Raw genomic sequence first — 18,260 nt, forward strand, 5'->3', positions numbered from 1 at the left:
GATAGAAACCAGTACAAAACACATCCATACACTTCAGGGTAACATATACAAAAGAAATAGTGACCAGTGTTACAATTTCTCAATGCTATGTATCATCATTTAATAAATGGCATGAAAATTCAGAGGAAGTACTTAGTGATGAAGGCTGAGGCATTACGGAAAGATACCTGAAACTGTCTTTAACAACAGAGAAAAATTACTGACCCCCTTGTACACATTGGACTGTTCTATACAGTCCTGACCTTCTATAAATTTGTAATCTATAATTTAACTTTAATAGCTTTACATATATTTTTGAAAGAAAGACAGATGAAACTGACAACTTGTTCTTTAATTGCTTGAGCATTGATTTAATCCACTCACAAAGAGGTCTGCCCAACCACTATAGCCAAAGCAGTCACATCCAGTACCTCCCTTCTACTTTATCCTGTCCTCCTTATTAGTAAATGAGAAAAGTTTAAAGGCAAGAATCAGCAAAACATGCCAATAGGATGAATCCTGCCCTATCTGATTTCTGTAAATAGTTTTATTAGAACACAACTATTCCTGTGGCTGCTTTTGTGCTAAACCAATAGATTGAGTAGTTGTGACAGAAACCAAATGGTGCACAAAACCTAAAATATTTCTATCTGGTCTTGTACTATCTAATCCTTGATCTATGTGTTTATTGTCTGCCTCCTTTCTTCTGGAATATGAAATGACACTTTTGTTTCTGTTCTAACCATAACACTAGTGTTTGGCACACAGTAGGTGCTTAATATCTGTTGCCACTCACAGACTTTATAGGAGAAGGGATATTGTGTTAACATTTACCCAAAGTTCTGAACTTGCCACATGTCTGGAATCACTGCCTTCTCCATATATATGTAATGAACTCACGTAAAGAAATTTGTAAGTGGCCAAACAGTACTCTGGAAGAGTAGTCCTGAACCAAGGAACAGTTTTCATAGAAAATGCCTTGGTCTTACTGTCAGGCTTATTGGGGGCAGAGCACTGTATTTTTTTTTTTTTTTTACAGCCCTGCTATGCTAAAAGAAACATGTCCTAAATCACCAGGCAGACTTGGAACTGAGAATCTGGATAACATCTGGAATAAGAGCTTAGAGTAACAACTTTATGAAAACTTGTTGATAGGACAACCAGCCTGTGTTTTTTTCTTAATTTATTTGACTCAGCAACTGATATTACCGAGTTTTTTATTTTAAATCTACCACATTTGTAAAATACAAAAACACAATTTCCTGTCATTCTCTTTTAGTTTGTATGAGTAGCTTACAACTTTATCCAATGGTGAAATTCTCACCAAAATGACTCTTTATTAACAAGTGGAAATTCTGACCTATTGAAACCCAGCCAATTCCTCTATGCCAGGCAGATGTGTCAGGACAAGCCAAAATTGACATTTTGCTTTTCAAATATTCTGTTTAAGGGCAAAAGATAAACTTAAATGTTTCAGTTTAAAATATCATATCTGGAATTTTTATCAGATACCTCTCCAGGCTGAGCCACCATGGTCATAACCCACCCACTTCCCAAGGCAATATAGTTGGATGGTATTCCCCCAATTTTATACCTTTGCAATACATTCTCTACACTTTGGCCTGAGTGATTGAAAATGTAATTTAATGACATCTCTCTGCTTCAAAAAATCCTTCAGAATCTCCATATTGCCTTCAGGAGAAAGCCAAAGCAGGTGGCCCATCATGAGTTGACGCTGAGTGCCTGTCTACCTCATGTCTCCCCTTGCCAGGAGCCTTGCATTCCCTCTCCTACTCTTGCCCTTTGCTCTGAGGGCTGTGCTTCTAAGAATTCTGTTACTGTTTCATTTTTATCTCTGTTCCCTTTCATTCTTTTCTATCTCTTTCTACCTTTCCCTTTTCTCCGGTGCCTCTGAGCCTTAGTGCATGTTTCCTTTCTGATTCTGATGGAAACACTGTGCCTTCTTTTTGTTTGGCTAACATCCGTGAGTCTCATCTCAGACTTCTTTCTCCTGATAGCCTTGCTTGATTCCAGAAGTCTGAATGAATAGAAAAATCCTGTGATAAGTAACACTGCTAAGAATTCAACTCCAAGAAATGGATCACATGAAAGATTGATGAAAGATAGAGGTTAAATTAAGCTTTAAAGTTTCCTCCAACATGATCTAAATTCTTAAAGTCAGTACTTCCCCAATAGTTTTTCTTTAGAGACTCACCCTAAAATACAAAGAACTATGACTAGGGTTATCAGATAACTGTATTTCTGACTAATTCAGTTTGTGCCTTCAAAAAATACACTTATATAAAAGAAAAAAATTACTTTTAAGAGAAGCAAGGAGAGGTATGACAATTTAGTGAAAAGAATACAGACACTCATAGTCCTTGAACAACAAAAACTGTCAGGCAACATCATCCTTTTTAACCAAGTGACATCTGAATAGTGAAAAAGCACTTTGCACCCAGCCAGCAAGAGTTGTTCAGTCAAACTTGGCGATAAATGGGAGTCAAGGCTGTCATAGCCAGATTAGCACAACAGACTTAGGTTTCACCTTCATTTAATAGTAACTTGCTTCATAAGTCTTTATGCAATGTCTTTCAACAGTTCCAAGGAAAGTTATATGTAGTGTTTCTGCACCCTGATTTGGTCAGGTATTCTGGTGTTTTATAACATATGTTCAGGTTCATTAAGAAGCTTTTAAAAGTTACTTTTCAAGAACAAACCTCTTTCTCTTGCTTGTCAGTTATTAATGTCAATAACCAGTTAAATTATATTTCTTTGTCAGAATTATTAGTGTATGACCAATTATTTACATTTTTAAGCATGATCTTTACAAAAAAACAGAGCTTTGCACAGAAATTTTATCCTCAAGGTTTCTAATAGTTCACTGCACATGGCATACACTCTTGTATTTTGTGAATGAATGAAGGAATAAATTACAGATAAAGAAAGGCATTTAACAATACTGTTTTAGAAATCTGAACTAATTATCATAATGGAGTTTCAAAATATACACATTCTATTTAAATAATTTATAAAGTGTGGCTTTTCTAATGATTATTTTTTATTTATGTGAAACAGATAAGACTTATTCAATTAAGCTATTCTTTCTAGATCATAATTTATTAATATTTAAAAACTAAAATTGAACCAACCCTCCTATGTACACTCAGGGCTACAAATCCAAATCCTATCTAGATCATAATTTATTAATATTTAAAAACTAAAATTGAACCAACCCTTCTATGCAACCTCGGGGCTGCAAATCCAAGTCTTATTCCATTGCTATCCTCGTTAACTTATATTGTACCAAAGTAATAAATCACACGCAATAGGCAAGGCACTGCTGATATGTCAGAGGTTATGTATGGTGTCAGGAGCAGAGATTTGGGGCCATGAGGTTCCAAACGAGTTAAACCACGAAGGGCCATTTGTACAATGGGAATATTCTAAAATTATATGTTGCTTCATTTTCATTCCACAAGCATATTATCTTAAATATTTTAAAGCAAAGACTAAGATGATATTGCATACAGAAGCTAAACCGAGGTTTACACTTTTGAACAATTTTAATAATAAGCTTAATGAAGGAATGCTCTGGAGCATGGGAATAGCATTCCGAAAAGACAAAAATACTAAGTTATTGCCAGATGGATGTTTTCATAAAATATTATGGGAAAACCAAAGGAGAACCACCATTTTAATACCTCACTGAGCAAAAAGGTAAATTATTCACTTTTTGGTGCCCAACTACCCTCATGGGTTTGGAAGCCAAGGCTCCACAGTGAAAGCAAAGTGAAGAGGCTTTTCCCTTAATTATCTAAGTAATTACCTTAAACGTCTGCTTTGCTTTGGCTGTGGAGACATAGTCACAACCATGAAGACCCTACTGAAACAAGAAGATACGAAATCCATAAAATGCTCTCCATCTCTGTTGTAGAAATGCACACGAACATTACCTGAAAATGCAAACTGTGATCTTTTGTAACAAGATTAAAGAAAACCTTTTTTTTTTTTTCAAGTTACAATGAGAATGACTATTATATTTTTTCGTATCCCACAGTGAAGGGAAGTTTTATTGCCTAATAATCCACACTAAATGATAACGGAAGCATATATAGTCTGAGAATTATAGACCGTGTTGGCCATTGGCAGTTTAAAACACAAATGTTAGAATTATTTATTTGCTGGGATCTTTGGTTTCCTGTTCCTTGCTGAGAGTTCTTACTATAAAAATAATAGATACATGTAAGAAAATAATTTTGCCTGGGAAACAGAATCAAATCCATGTTTTATTTCCACAAGAATAACATAATAGACTCTAGAGAATGTCTGATGAATTCCTCAAGAAAATTGTTAAGTAAATAAAGTGGTTATTTTCAGTGTGAAACTTCCTACTTTGGGGGATATCCTGCCATCTTGTTCTGACTTCCCATTCAGCACACTGATGTTGTCCACTTGTTTTTATTCAAGGCCCTAAAATTATATTTACCTTTCAGAGAACTGTGTGATGCATGAGACACTCTACCACTTCCTTCTGTTGTAATCGAAAATGTATTTATGCAGTGTTCTAAGCTCACAATGGTTACATACTCATACTGAGACACCTGCTTCATCTAAAGGGTGATTTGTTGAAAGTTTTTCAGTCAGAATTAGAGGACATGCCCCAGATTCTCTGCCTGAGCATTAGGGTTCCAAAGTAAAGTCAGCCTTGGGAAATATTTTTCTCTCTCTTACCATGGTTAGATACTATTATGGCCGTAATTTCTTTATCTACCAGTCAAGGCTATCTCCACTTTTATCTTTAGACTATTTCATCTTCATATTTCCTCTAGTTGACATATATAAATGTGTTATCCATCAAATCTATGGGTAGTATACATGAGAGAAAATACTATTCAATGTTTGGTGCCAAGATGTCAACAAAATTCAGATGTTTGTGAAATTCTTTCAGTGCACATTGTAGTATTTCTTTTGTTATAAGATGTTGAGTAAGTACAGAAGATAGATGAGATCTCCAAGGCTGGATATGAGAGACAATCCTCACTTTGCTTCTGAGAACAATTTTAGTTCCTTGTCACGCTGACTGTAGGTTGTTAGGAAAATGGGAGGAGGTAGAAAGGTGGTTTGCTAACATCACCATGAGAGAGAAAATTTGTGATTTGTACATTGTGGTCTCAAGTGCTTCTTTGCGTAAGGCTGGAGCCCACTTTAGCCTTAGTCTTATCAGGTGGGTAGGTAATAAAACATTAAAAAAAAAATCCTAAGGTTCAGTGTGCCATATGAATTTCCACAGTTTTTCTATTAACCTATGACTTCAAATGACCAAAAAAAGTTCTAGACTGGGTAAAATTATCATGGCTAACATATTGGTGGATGATGACAAATTAACGTGTTACCATCTGGGTGCTACAGTTTCAGAATGGGATTCTTAGAAACATTATGCCTGATACCAAAGTTAGACCAGTTTTAAGTAATATCAGCCCTTTACCAGCCTTCAAGTGAGGCCTCTGTGAGACAATCCAATTATTTCTGTCCCACATATTCTTCAAGACTGGATTTCAAGAAGAATATGACAAATGGCTGTGTTCAGAATGAAAGTTAGAGACTGTTATCCAAGGTGTCAGTTTCTGGAAAAATGAATAAATAAAAAATGGATGGTAGGTTAAAAAAAAAAAAAAAGGATGACAGAGCTCTTTACATGGTGATTTCTCAAATAATTATAATTTTTTTCCATGGAGTCTATAGTCCCCTAAAATTTATCTATAACACAAAATAGAGTATAAGAACTTTGGACTAGAGAGAAAGCATTTCTCTACAATAGCCAAGAGTACTATAAGGACAAGGTGTGAGTGTGGTGCAGGAGGATCAGAAGTTGGCAAGAGATGCTAGTGTGTAAAAGAAACGGCAGTGTAAGAGAAAGCTGCAACTAAGAGAAAAGTAATGTTGTAATGTAGTGATTTCTTGCTGGTGTTCTTTTAGGGAAATAGGGCAACTATCTCTAAATACTTGCTGAGGTCTTTTTTTTTTTTTTTTTTAGTAAATCAGGATTTTCATTACAAAACAAATTGAGAATACATTTTAAGGCCAATATTAAACCCAAATCATTATACTTTATCCCTCCCAAAATCTACACAGATTTCCTCAAGATCTTAATATGCTTTTAACAAGATGGCAGGAAATGGCAGAAAATATCCTAAAACAACACACAACCAAGCTTCCACTAAACACATTAATACTTGTATAATCGAAACACACCATTCCGGTGAACAAAAATTTGCTGTGAATTAGTAAGGCTCCTGCTGTGAAGGGCTTGGAAGTTAGATAAAGAAAGGAGGCACCTGCTAAGTCCAAGACCAAGATTCCATGATTTTATTGAGGAATTGAAATTAAAAATCTCAAGTATGAGAGAGGAAATGCAGTGCAAAATGACAAGTCATGCAGAAACTTAACTCATTAATTTTATGAGAAGTATACCACTAAATAAATGAGTCCTATTTTATTAAGTCCCTGTTTTAATGGCAAAATTTCCATCATGCTTGAGTACATTCAGGACAAACTCAAGATGGCCAAATTTGCAATGTGTGTTTCTTAATGAATCTGGCTGCATCCTATTTATTAAACTTAATTCCATGGGAGAATCGTATATAATTTATAATGAAAGATATTTCACAGTTTATTCTTTGGCTGCTAGAAGGCTCATCAATAATTCAAGATCACAACACATATATAATTATTTCATTTCTTTCCCTTTTGCAAAAAAATTGCTCACATTTTGATCATTAAACACATTCACAATTATATTGGCATCGAACATATAAACCAAAAAATATTCTTGTTGGAAAGAACACAAAAGGAAGGAAGAGAAAAATCTTATAAACTTTATAGTTTCGCATTACTATGTGATGTCTACTTTGTAATGCAATGCAAATGATCCTTAAATCAAAACCACCGTGAACAACTATTTTCATTTTCATTAAGATAAAAACAAACTTCAAAGGAAAATTTACTGTGTAAAATTTAAAATATATGAAATTAAATATGTAAAAATGTATAATATGATTTAACCCTGGATCAATACTTACTAGCTGGATTATCTTGGGGAAATTGTTAAATCTCTATTATCTGCAATTTCCTCATTGATACAATATATAAATTAACAATCGCACTGATTTTTCTCAAAGAGTAGTAATGAAAATAAAATGAAATGATATATAAGTGAATATACTTTACAAACCACAGAAAAGTAAAATATTTTCTACCATCCTCAGCTAACAGAATAAAAACAGTTAAGAAAAATGTCTTTAAAAACTATCTGAAATTCCTTTTTAGAGAACTTGCTTTCAAAATCATTAATTGCTATACCAAAAGTTTTCAGTTTACACTTTGTCATAAGCTTAATTTAGACCCTTTCATAAAAGCATAAAAAGGTACGCGAGATAATTTCACCTCCATACCCCGCCACAGCATGTTCAGAAATTCTTTCATACATAATCGAATTAAAGGATTTAATCTTAACTGCATAAAAGCAAATTGGAAATATATATAATTGGAGTAAATTGAGAGAATGCCTTAGTTTTTCTATTTCCAGAATAATTTTTTTATTCTTTTCAAGTTTGGTGAAATTATTGAAAAAAAAACTCAATAAATATGTGGAACGATGTAAAAATGATTCTGGTTGGTTTTCTGAAAAAAATTTTTTTGGAGGGCAGTGTTACTGTTTTGTAACTCTTTGTTTTTTGGATATTTTCTTCTGACTCTCCAATAGGGTTTGGTCATTAAATTTAGTGTTTTCAAAGCACACCAGCAAAGGAATAAAGCAAATTAGGAGCTATACATTAAGTACGAGTAAATTAACAAATGTTGAAAGGTTGAGAAGCAATACTTACAACATGGCATACTAAAAGACTAGATATCTGAAATAGAAGGAAAAGCACAGACTGTAGTTAAAGCTATGGGCTCTGAAATCAGATATGCTGAATTCGAAGAAAGGTTTTGACTCATAGCTATGTGGCCTTTGGCAAGTAATCCATTTCCTAAGGCTTGGTTTCCTTAGTGTTTAAATGGAGGTAACAACAGTGCCTATCTCAAAGAGTTGTGAGGGCTAAATAAAAGAATTCAAGGGGAATACTTAGAAAAACACCTGACACACAGAAAACCTTCAGTGAGTGTTAAATAGTATATGTAATAAAATGTAGACAAAATAAAAGGTTTATTTTTCTTACAAAATTCTTGTCTAGGGTTTTAAATTTCAGGCACAAAAATCAACTTGAGATCTCTTTTAAAATCAAAATGTCAAATCACTAATTCAACTTTCTCATATTGTGCTTTTTCACTACACACACACACACACACACATACACACACACACATAAGCACACAGCACACTATAATATATATATATACACATATTTGTATGTATATATGTATGTGTGTGTGTGTGTATCGATAGATGATGGATGGATGGATGGATAGATAGCTAGATACATGGAACAAATTTATCTTAATGGCAGGAAGGCTATAGCAATGTGGAAACTGGGAATACAGATTATAAGATCTATCTACGTCCTCAATAAAGCCATTTTATTTCCCAATGCTTCTGTAAGTTTAATTTTGATTTGGGGCTAGTGAAAAAAAATTGTACGTTTATTCTAGATACAAGGTGAAAGAGAGTCACAAATTTATTGCACAAGTTAAAGGCATGGTAAACCTTGCTAATCCAGGTGGAGAGGAGTAAGAATGTTTATCAGGTCACCTGAAAAGTAGACACTATTTTTACTTCTACTCTTTGCTAAGTGGCCAACAGTAACACATTCTCAGGAGAAAAGTACTTGGTTTTGAGCTCTCATTTACTTATTGTTCTTCACACTTAACATACCTCAACAATTAAATCAAGAAGTGAATTCTCTAACATAAATAAGAATACAGAGAACTGCTCATAAATATTAGCTAATGTTTCCATTCTTGCAAGAGATATCAAGTTGCATTTTTTCCCTTACTTTTAGAAGTGGTGTCTTTGACAAAGTCTAGTTTACATTTTTCTATGTTTAAAGGTTTTCAACTACCAGGGATAAATCTCAGAAAAATAACACCCTAACAGTTGATCTTTTTACAGCAATGGTTAGTCATTATTTGCTTTTATGCAAGATATATGCCTTTCTCAGAAAGAAGAGGTTAAGAGGACTTATTAACATTTACAAAGTCCCTTGAGAGAGGTGTTACCAAGATGTAAATTATATCTATGTTATTAGCCCAGCCTCATTGAACATGAGTGAATTACATACAAATGAGAGTATCTTTAATGGAATAAAAATATTATTAAAAAGGAATTAAAAATCTGAAAGTAAAGTGTTTAAATACATTTTAAATGCTATTGCTTGCTTTTCCCAAATTAGTGTTCTTTTGAGGTAGCTGGGCAAAGAAAGGGACCCAGTGGGGAAATATTCACATGCTAACAACAGCCATGTTTCTATCACCACGAATTAGAGCACTATAAGTGTTGTCTGAAATTTTACATACATCAGAGGCAAACATGGCCATATTTTTTCCTACAAATAAATATAAGCCATTAATAGTTTTGAAAGCATAATCGCTGCTCACATTAATTTCTAAATTAGAGGAAAGGTTTATACTAATGTTTTTTTTAAAAATGAATTTCCGACATTCAGCTGCTGAGTAATGGCTATTTGTGCAATGTTTCCACTAAGATAAATGGAGGTTTTACTCTGTTTGCTACTTGTTTAAAACTCCTTTGCATTTTTATCCAACGGCCCATTTTTCATTACCAGGAAAGGTATGCAATTTAAACCATGCTACTTTTTACTCACAGTAAATCAATATGTGTCAAAAGAGCAGAAAAAAAAGTAATATCACTTGCTATCATTGGACCTTCCCTTCCAGTGACTCCCAGAAGACACTGTCAGGTTAGGTTGCTATAGCAACAGTGCTCTGGTGTCTCTTTTGCTTGGTTTGTTACAATGTGTTGATTTTTACCACTCAGGTATAACCCTGAAGAATTTTTATGGTAAAGAAGAAATTAAAATGAAACAATACCAATGTGTGTTAAAGAAGCTGACTTCATAACATTTCAAATCCCTTTGCTAACTTCCAATTAAATTATTCGTTGTCTTTTCTTCAGACTCTTTAGTCACATTTCTTAAAATGTGAAAGAAAAAACCCCCTGAACCATTAGAGTGCTAGCATGGAACCTAATATGGTTTTACCTAACTGTGAAGGTCTGCTATTAAAATGTCTTGAAATAATATTAATGCATTTAAATACCTACAATTAGCAAGAAGACTCAGCAAGACTATACTGGCAATATAGAAGATTTATCTTCTAACTTCTATTAAAAAGAAATCAGGACAGATAACAATACGTCTTATGATATATAGAGGTCTAATTGGTTTTGCCTATTAAACAAGATAGGCATTATGAAGCATTTTAAACAGTGGCCGTAGTACCAGTAAACACCTAATAAACACTGCTACTATCATAATCCAGTTAGGCAAGCACATGATATATGAGCTGCTTTACAAGCAGCTCAATGGTGAACAGGCTTGTCATTGACTCCTCATCCCTGCTGCTCCCAGTAAATGAGCGAGCTTTCATTCTGACATTCACAAAAACCATCCTGCCCCACAATAGACTTTGTTCTACTAAAGTATTAAAGTAGCTTTCAAAATTTTTGCCATCACTAAGGAAGTTGATGCAATTTTTTTTCCAGTAAACCAAATCTCAGTTCCTATAAATACATGCACCAAAAGAAAAACAAAACACCAAAAAATACCTTGAATGTTAAATATGATATGAATTTGTTATTCATAAATATAGATATCAAATTTTTTGACCAGATCTGGAAGACCTTACACAAATAAACATATGTAATATATATTTTTGCCTAAAGATATCAGGTTATATTAGAGGAGAAAGTAACAAATTTATTAATTATGTGTTTTGTCAGTACTTCTATTATAAAAAGGAATAATCATTTAAATAAGTAAAACCCTATGTTTTCTCTAGGCCTTAGGGCCGAATATTCTCAAGGAGCCTGATTCTCAACTGAGAAAGGTCAACCTAGTAAAATTTAAACATATCCATGGCAACACTGAAGAACTATTTTTTAACGCACTAAAGAGAAAGCAGATAGCTTGGTTAAAATAAACCTTTATGTTAACCTTATAATAAGGAAGAGGAGAACAGTTAGCATTGACTGGGGCAACTGTTTATCCTAGTGAGATCATTCTTCCAGATTTGTACTCAAACCTCTAATAGTAACATATCATCAGATCCTGTTTGTTGCCATTCCAAAGCAAAATAACAGTTATTTCCTGAAAAAAGTTTTTAAATCAATAAACATTGACCTAAATTAGATTAAAATACAAAATGATTGACATTATTTTTGAAGGCTAATTGTGATCAAACTTTTCTTTAAATAACATGCTGTAGAACCTTTAAAAAATTGTCATATAAACAACTTTCAGTTCAAAGTTGAAATAAAACTGTTCATAATATCTAGTCAGATTTCTAATTAGAACAACTATAAAATGGACAGAGACCACCAAATCATCCACTGGCACAGGTCCCTTTCTTTATTCAATCCCAGAAGACTAAGCGAGAAATGGAAGTCACCATTTAACCATGTGATTGTAATAAGCTTTCATTCCCCTCACTCTGGTTCATAACCCAAACTACTTGAAGAATCATGTTCAAATAATCTGAAAGCTACCAGGACCAGCAAGATGATCTATGTGAAGTTGAGATATGGAAGAGCATATCTCTTCCTTTGACACTATCTGTATAAACAAAAAAGGAATTTTTTTTTCCTTTTCCTCATTCTATGTGATCTCTATGATCTGTTTGGTGCACATTTTTGTGTGTACATAAAGAGAGAGAGAGAGAGAGAGAGTTCTGTTTATTTAGCCCTCAGCAGTAATTATGTATGAGATATTTAAAAATGTTCATACCTTGCATTTTTGAATCCCACCACAGGGAAGTTCCTGTATAGTTATCAGTCATATTTCCCTGTAACCCCCCAACTCAAGTCCTGAAATAACTCATAAAAGACAAGCTATCAAGTGAAAAGTAAAACTTTACCCTAATGAAGAGGATCTTTTCTCCCACTCGGTATCTTCCTTGAGAGAGCCTCTCCACACAGAATTTGTTTGGGCATTTGCAAGGCGGATCTTCAGAAATCCTTTTCACCTGAAACAGAAGAGCAGGCAAGTTCACTCTCCTTAATTAAGTCTCATTTAGATTAATTTGTTCCATGGGTCAAAGGTCCCTAGATCATTAATGCTTTTAAATGTGTGCTATATCAGACTATGGACATGATGTGAGCACAGAAATATCACACTAAATCCTAATTATGTAAAGGTCAGGCCCTGAAGGCATTTTCTGAAGGCCAATAACTGCACTAAGGCATAAGCTGGATGACGACAATGATAATGATTCTGGTGGATAATGACGAGCAAATCTATTGGCAGCATAGAGGTAAGTCAGGTTCTCATTTCTGAAGAATTAAAAAGATAATGTTGCCAAGATAAATATAGTGAAAACTAGAATAGAATATATGTTAACATAGTGTATATGTTTTCTCATTATAATTTTAATAGTATTAATTTTACCCAAATTCAAAATAAAAGATAATTAATTTTTTTTAAATGAGACTATTGTTTCATCTTATTTTGAACTCCAAGATTTTCTTTAAGAAGTCATCTCTAATTCACCCAGACTCACCCAGAAATTCACTCCATCTCAGTAAGTCCCACCTACCAAACTCTACTTCTGTGGCAGTATTTTACAATTTACACATATTTTATAGAATCTATGTCTGAATATCAGATTTTTATATTTTTTATCTATCTCCTTAGTCTTTAAAAAATACATAATCTCAATGATATGTACACAATGCTAATAAATAGCTATGATTATTAAAAGACAGCGTATAGTTCATGACTTCAGGAACAGGGTTGACATTTATGTTTCTCTTGACAGGGAATCTGCCATGCTAAGCAATCAGCCAAACCCCCCAAAATAATTTCCCATGTTTTGAGTCAAGGTTTCTAAACAACGGGCCGTGTGTGTTTGAAAAGCTACATGGAAGAAATTTAGTTTTGAAGGAATTAGGTTAGACTCTCCTCACCCAAATTCTTTCTCCTACGAAGATATAGGTCCTAGATTTTGTCATCAAAGACATTCAATCAGTCCCTCAAATGATGCAATGTCTGACTTCAATCAGCCTCCTACTAAACAAAAACTTTGAGAAGAATAACACATGAACTCACGTGCATGCTAGTATAAAGCAATGGTCCCCAAACTTTTTGGCACCAAGGACAGGTGCTCCTATGAGAATCTAGTGCCTGAGGATCTGAGATGGAGCTGAGGTGGCGATGCTAGCAATGGGGAGCTGCTGCAAATACAGATGAAGCTTCGTTCTCTTGCCCACAACTTACCTCCTGTTGTGTGGCCCAGTTTCTAACAGGCCATGAACTGGTACCAGTCCGTAGCCTGCGGATTGGGGACCTTGGTTTAAAGGACTTAAACAGACTGGTTTCCCTAGTATAAGAAAGGTTCCAGAAAGTATGGAAGCATAGAACACTAGAAAGAAAGCTAGAAAGGGTGGAGGAATCCTGAAACAAAACTTATCTTAAGAAGTAAACAATTATGCCTCAGTGAAGACATTTAAAGAAAAAACAATCCTATTGCTGGGAGAAAGAACCAATTTCTGATATGTATTTTTACCAGGCCCCTCTTGAATTCCCTAATTCTGCCAACATATAAATCTATAATTCCTAATACTTATTCTTATAGCAAATTGAATCTCGGTTATTGTTTAACATTAATTTCTCTTTGCTAGATTGTGAATTACTTAAGGGTTAAGATAGTATTTCATTACATTTTAAATCCCTGAGATAAAACACAATGCCTACTCTGTTTTTAATAAATGCACATAAATAAATGATTGGATAAATAAGAACATAAACCTATAAAGGACACAGGGAAATTATTGCAGCAGATTAAGACTGGATTCAAAGAATCTAACAGATGGCTTTCATTGAAAATATGAGAAAACTAACATCATTAAATAAGTGATTAGGCCCATGTATGAGTTCTGAATTTTTCCTACCACATGATACTTGGCCCATAGATACCTCCACCTACTCCCCTAGTATTAACAGAATTCTGTCCCTAGGGTTTTTTGAAGAATTATTGTTGAACATGATAGTGATAATAGAACAATAAGTGTAAGAGTAGGATAACAGTAGTGTCATTCCCTTCCATGATGCAGAACCACATTCAGGGGAGAGGGGTGGTGAGGAGGTGGGAAATCATGAATGTGTGCTGTTTTCGGTGTTCCTCTAGGTGCATCTTTCTATTGGTAAAAACTGCTTTTCTAAAATATATATAATGTTTTGTATTGGTAAAAACTGTTTTTCCAAAAAATATGTAATGTTTAATTTATACCAAGGTGTTCCATGAGAAAAGAAGGAATGAGAAAAAGAAAAAAAGGGAGGAAAGGAGAAAAGGAAGGAGAAAGAAGGACATTGGCCATCCAGAAGAACATCAGACAGTTGCATCATAAAAGCACATGGACCAAACTTTAAGAGAGCCATGCTTGGCACAGCTTTACTGCCACATAGTCATTGAGAAAATGATAAATTGGTGTTCAAGTGGTTCCTCTGCTAAGAAATGAAAATCACAAGCACGTATGAAAGGTATTTCCATCTTGAAGTGTTCTTAGACAAAACACAGAAACTACTGGTATCAAATGAAGTAAAATACAAAAAAAATCTTCTCAAGTGGCCTGCCCTTCTCTAATGCCTTCCTAGCTTTGAAAATGGACTATTTTTTTTTTAATCAAGGGCTTTTTTGTAGTTGTGTAAGAGACTGAAGCAGAAATGGAAGAGACAAAGCCAAACTGTGGGTAGTGGAAATATATTGTTAAGTAAACAGTGCCTGATGACATCTGTGCTTCTTATGTTACCTCGGGATAAGTCGGTCTGGCAGGTGTTCTGTTTTTGGCCAGGAACCCAGCCAGTTTTCTGCTGAAATGGGATTTCAAGAGGAGCCTGATTGCTCAGAATTACACTATCTCTCATCCCCAGACTGAGGAAGTTGATGAAGAAGAGGAAGAAAATAAGAATGGTTTCTTAGAGCTGTATTCAACTCATTGTGTGGGAACTAGCTCCACACTGGGGAATGCAAAGAGGAGAACTAAACCCAACCTCTCCATTTTATCACTGACTCACTCCATCGGGACATCTGGAGAATAAATTAATCTGAATGGACTCCACTGTACTTCTTTTATGTATCTTGATTAAAGAAGGTGGGATGTATTATCCACATAAAGGGTCACCTATTTTTTTTTTCAATTTTCCACAATTCCCCAAAGTAGCAGAAAAGGAAATGTGAGGAAATATTGAAAGTTTCAAAACTGACAGTTGTTGTTGAAACTGTTCACTGGAATATGATATCTTAACACACACGGGTCTGCTTTTCTTTCTTTTTTCTGTACTCTTTTTTTTTTCTTTTCCTTCTTTTACTCTCCTTCTTTATCCTCCTTTTTCTTTTCTCTTCTTTTTTGATGCACATAGTAACTTTGTTAGAGTAGAAATAGCCAATATCATTAATTAAACAAAGGAATTTTACAAGAAAGCTCTATTTTATATCCCTATTCTAAAGCACAAGCTAGGGTACATGAATTTCAGCTCCCCAATGGCTATATGTGCCTCACATTCAGTGAAGCAGTTGCCATAGGAACTACTTTTTATATTTGACATATGAAGCTCTGATTTAAATCATTAGTGTGGCTCAAATTATTTTTCTCTCTTTTCCACTGTCCTTGAAATAAAACACTTCAGTGAAAAACTATCACTGAAACAGAATGCAAATATTTCAATGCATTTCCCTTCATGGTATAAAGGAGATGGTAAGAGACTTCTGTGGCCAAATAATCTTGAAAATTCCAGATTAAACAAGATTTTATTATGGAACTCTCTAGTGTCTTTGACATACTGAGGTGCATTGCCAAATTCTCGGTAGGGATTACAGTAAGCTGTATTTCTCAAACTAACCTAACCATGGAATTCTTTTCCCCATGGAACATCTGGTGGGGTTAGTGTTTGATTACACATTCTTTGAGAAATGCTGGTTTGAAGTCTTTTAGGATATATATTCTAGCTGGCAATAGTACAGAAATATCCATTTGCAAATTTCCTATATTCAATTAAAACCCCTTAACTAAACAGATGGTTATGTTCCCAAACTCTGGCAAATGTTAAAGGATGTTTAAAGCTCTTGTGAGATCTACCCCCCACCCCCTGTGAGATCTACCCCTCACCCCCTTCATTGTTTCCGGTTGAGAGCGTAGAACTTGGAGTAGGGGAGAACAGCACAGAGTGATGGTTTTGCCATTTTAAAGGGAGTTATTTATCTCATTCCACTTCTGAATTGGAGCACTGGCAAATCTTTTCCAAAATCTGTTTCATAGTTGTTTCACCACCTTCTCCCTCCTGTCCTTTTTCTCCCTTTCGCAAGGATGAGGGATGGCCATATATGAGACAAGCTGGTGAAGAAGGGGAACCATTCTAGCTACTTCTGCCAGGTTCATGTAAATGGCTTCAAGTGGCCACATATCCTCCCTCTGCAAAGCCATAGCAGAGTTGAGAGGTGCATGCATTTTCAGAGCATGTGGCTATTCCAGATAAACAGAACAAGGAAGACACTTTTAAAAATCTTAATTACTCACATAGAAAATTTATTCAACAAGCATGGCAATAATAGACAATAGATTAATAAAATATGGTCTTTGTTTTTGAGAACAAGGACAGCACCTAGAGAATAATGGGTATTTATGCCAAATAAAGCAATCGCATCATTAAATATATAAAAATCTGGGCACCGAGGACTAATTTGCCAATTTTACCTGGGATGGGAGATGCCAAGAAAAGCTTAATATCAGAGAGCACATAACTTAAATTTTAATAGACGAAATGATATTTAAAAGTAGATTTAAAAGATGAGTAGGCAGAATTATGGTAAGGAAAGTGAGTGAGGAAAAACACAGAGTATAAAGTGTCTTTAAGAATTTGGGATTAGCAGGCATGTTTGCAATGGATACATGCAAGGAGGAGTCTAGAGAGAAATAAGGCTGAGAAAGACAAAATGGAGGGCTTACGTGACATATAAATAAGTTTGGGCTTTACTCTGGGTGTTAAAGAGAGCCCCTATATAATTTTCATCAAATCTGAGTTGCGTTTAGGTGATCGTTATGGTAAAAATAATGTCTGTGGAGAAGAATTTCAAGAATGCATTGGTCGACAGTGTTAAATACCAGAAAGTGGCCTCATAATTTGAGGACTTAAAAAAATGTGTTTGACTCAGTAATTCACTCATGAGAAGGTTAAGGGTGACACTATCCAGAGCTCTGACTATAATGCATTCAAGAAAATTAATGGAGGTGACAGCTGAGAAGAAAAGGATTAAATTTAAATGTAGTTGCCCAAGAAACACATTTATAAGAGAAAGACTAAAGGAATATTTTACTCTAAAGTAAGTCTCATCAAAAAAGTATAATGGAGAGAGAAGAAACATTGTTCTCATCAACATAAATAATGTATCGTTATCTACTATTAATACAGTATTCAATTTCCTTACAAAATAAAAATGAAATACTATGATAAGCAAGGCATGTGACTGGTCCTTAAAAACAGTACTGTAATTTTAAAGTAGTTTTAGGTGGTATTAAAATGCCCTTGCCTATTCTTTAATTCCTGAGTGGACTGAACAAAAGAAAACTAAATTTAATGGGCACTGGCTAAAATACCTTGACAGGCTCAATTTAAGTTTGCTGCCCTTAGTAGAAATGAAAATTCTCAATCTGTTATATTTCTTCTTATCTAAATCTGCAGAGTGTCACGTGGAGGAAAGCACAGATGAGGAAATCTCTCTTTCTGCCTCCTATAGTGTCAATCGACCATTGTCCCAGCTCTTTTCAACTCAGACCATGGAGAAGGAAACTCTCAGTTTATGGACCAGGAGTTCTTTTCAGTCCTGTCTATTGCACATAATGGGCATTATGGTTGGTGCTAGTTTCTAAGGATTTCCCTGTATGTGTGAGACATACTTCATTCTAACATCTCTGATGTTAGACTGATGATGTTACTATTTCCTATAAAATGAGTAAGATTTTTTCACAGTTGCATTCAAACTATACACTCTGAGAGGTAAATGCATATACATCATAATCAAATACACTACTTATAACCAAGAACTACCTAGTA

The 18,260-nt window shown here is 34.5% G+C and overlaps 1 protein-coding gene across 4 annotated transcripts in view; it reads right to left on the bottom strand.

Moving 5' to 3' along the window:
• The window catches only part of GAS2 (growth arrest specific 2), a 120,204-nt gene that overhangs the window by 30,624 nt on the left and 71,320 nt on the right, over window positions 1-18,260 (bottom strand). For 3 of the 4 annotated variants that reach the window (XM_011362586.1, XM_011362585.1, XM_011362584.1), the window contains exon 7: window positions 12,073-12,180. In XM_011362586.1, the coding sequence (XP_011360888.1) occupies window positions 12,073-12,180 (108 nt within the window). Of the gene's footprint in view, window positions 1-3,808; window positions 3,863-12,072; window positions 12,181-18,260 lie in introns of all 4 variants that reach the window. The other variant, XM_023532088.1, reaches the window with a different exon arrangement.

The sequence above is a fragment of the Pteropus vampyrus genome, unplaced genomic scaffold (genome assembly GCF_000151845.1).
Source record: "Pteropus vampyrus isolate Shadow unplaced genomic scaffold, Pvam_2.0 Scaffold76, whole genome shotgun sequence".
In the NCBI taxonomy this organism is placed as follows: domain Eukaryota; kingdom Metazoa; phylum Chordata; class Mammalia; order Chiroptera; family Pteropodidae; genus Pteropus; species Pteropus vampyrus.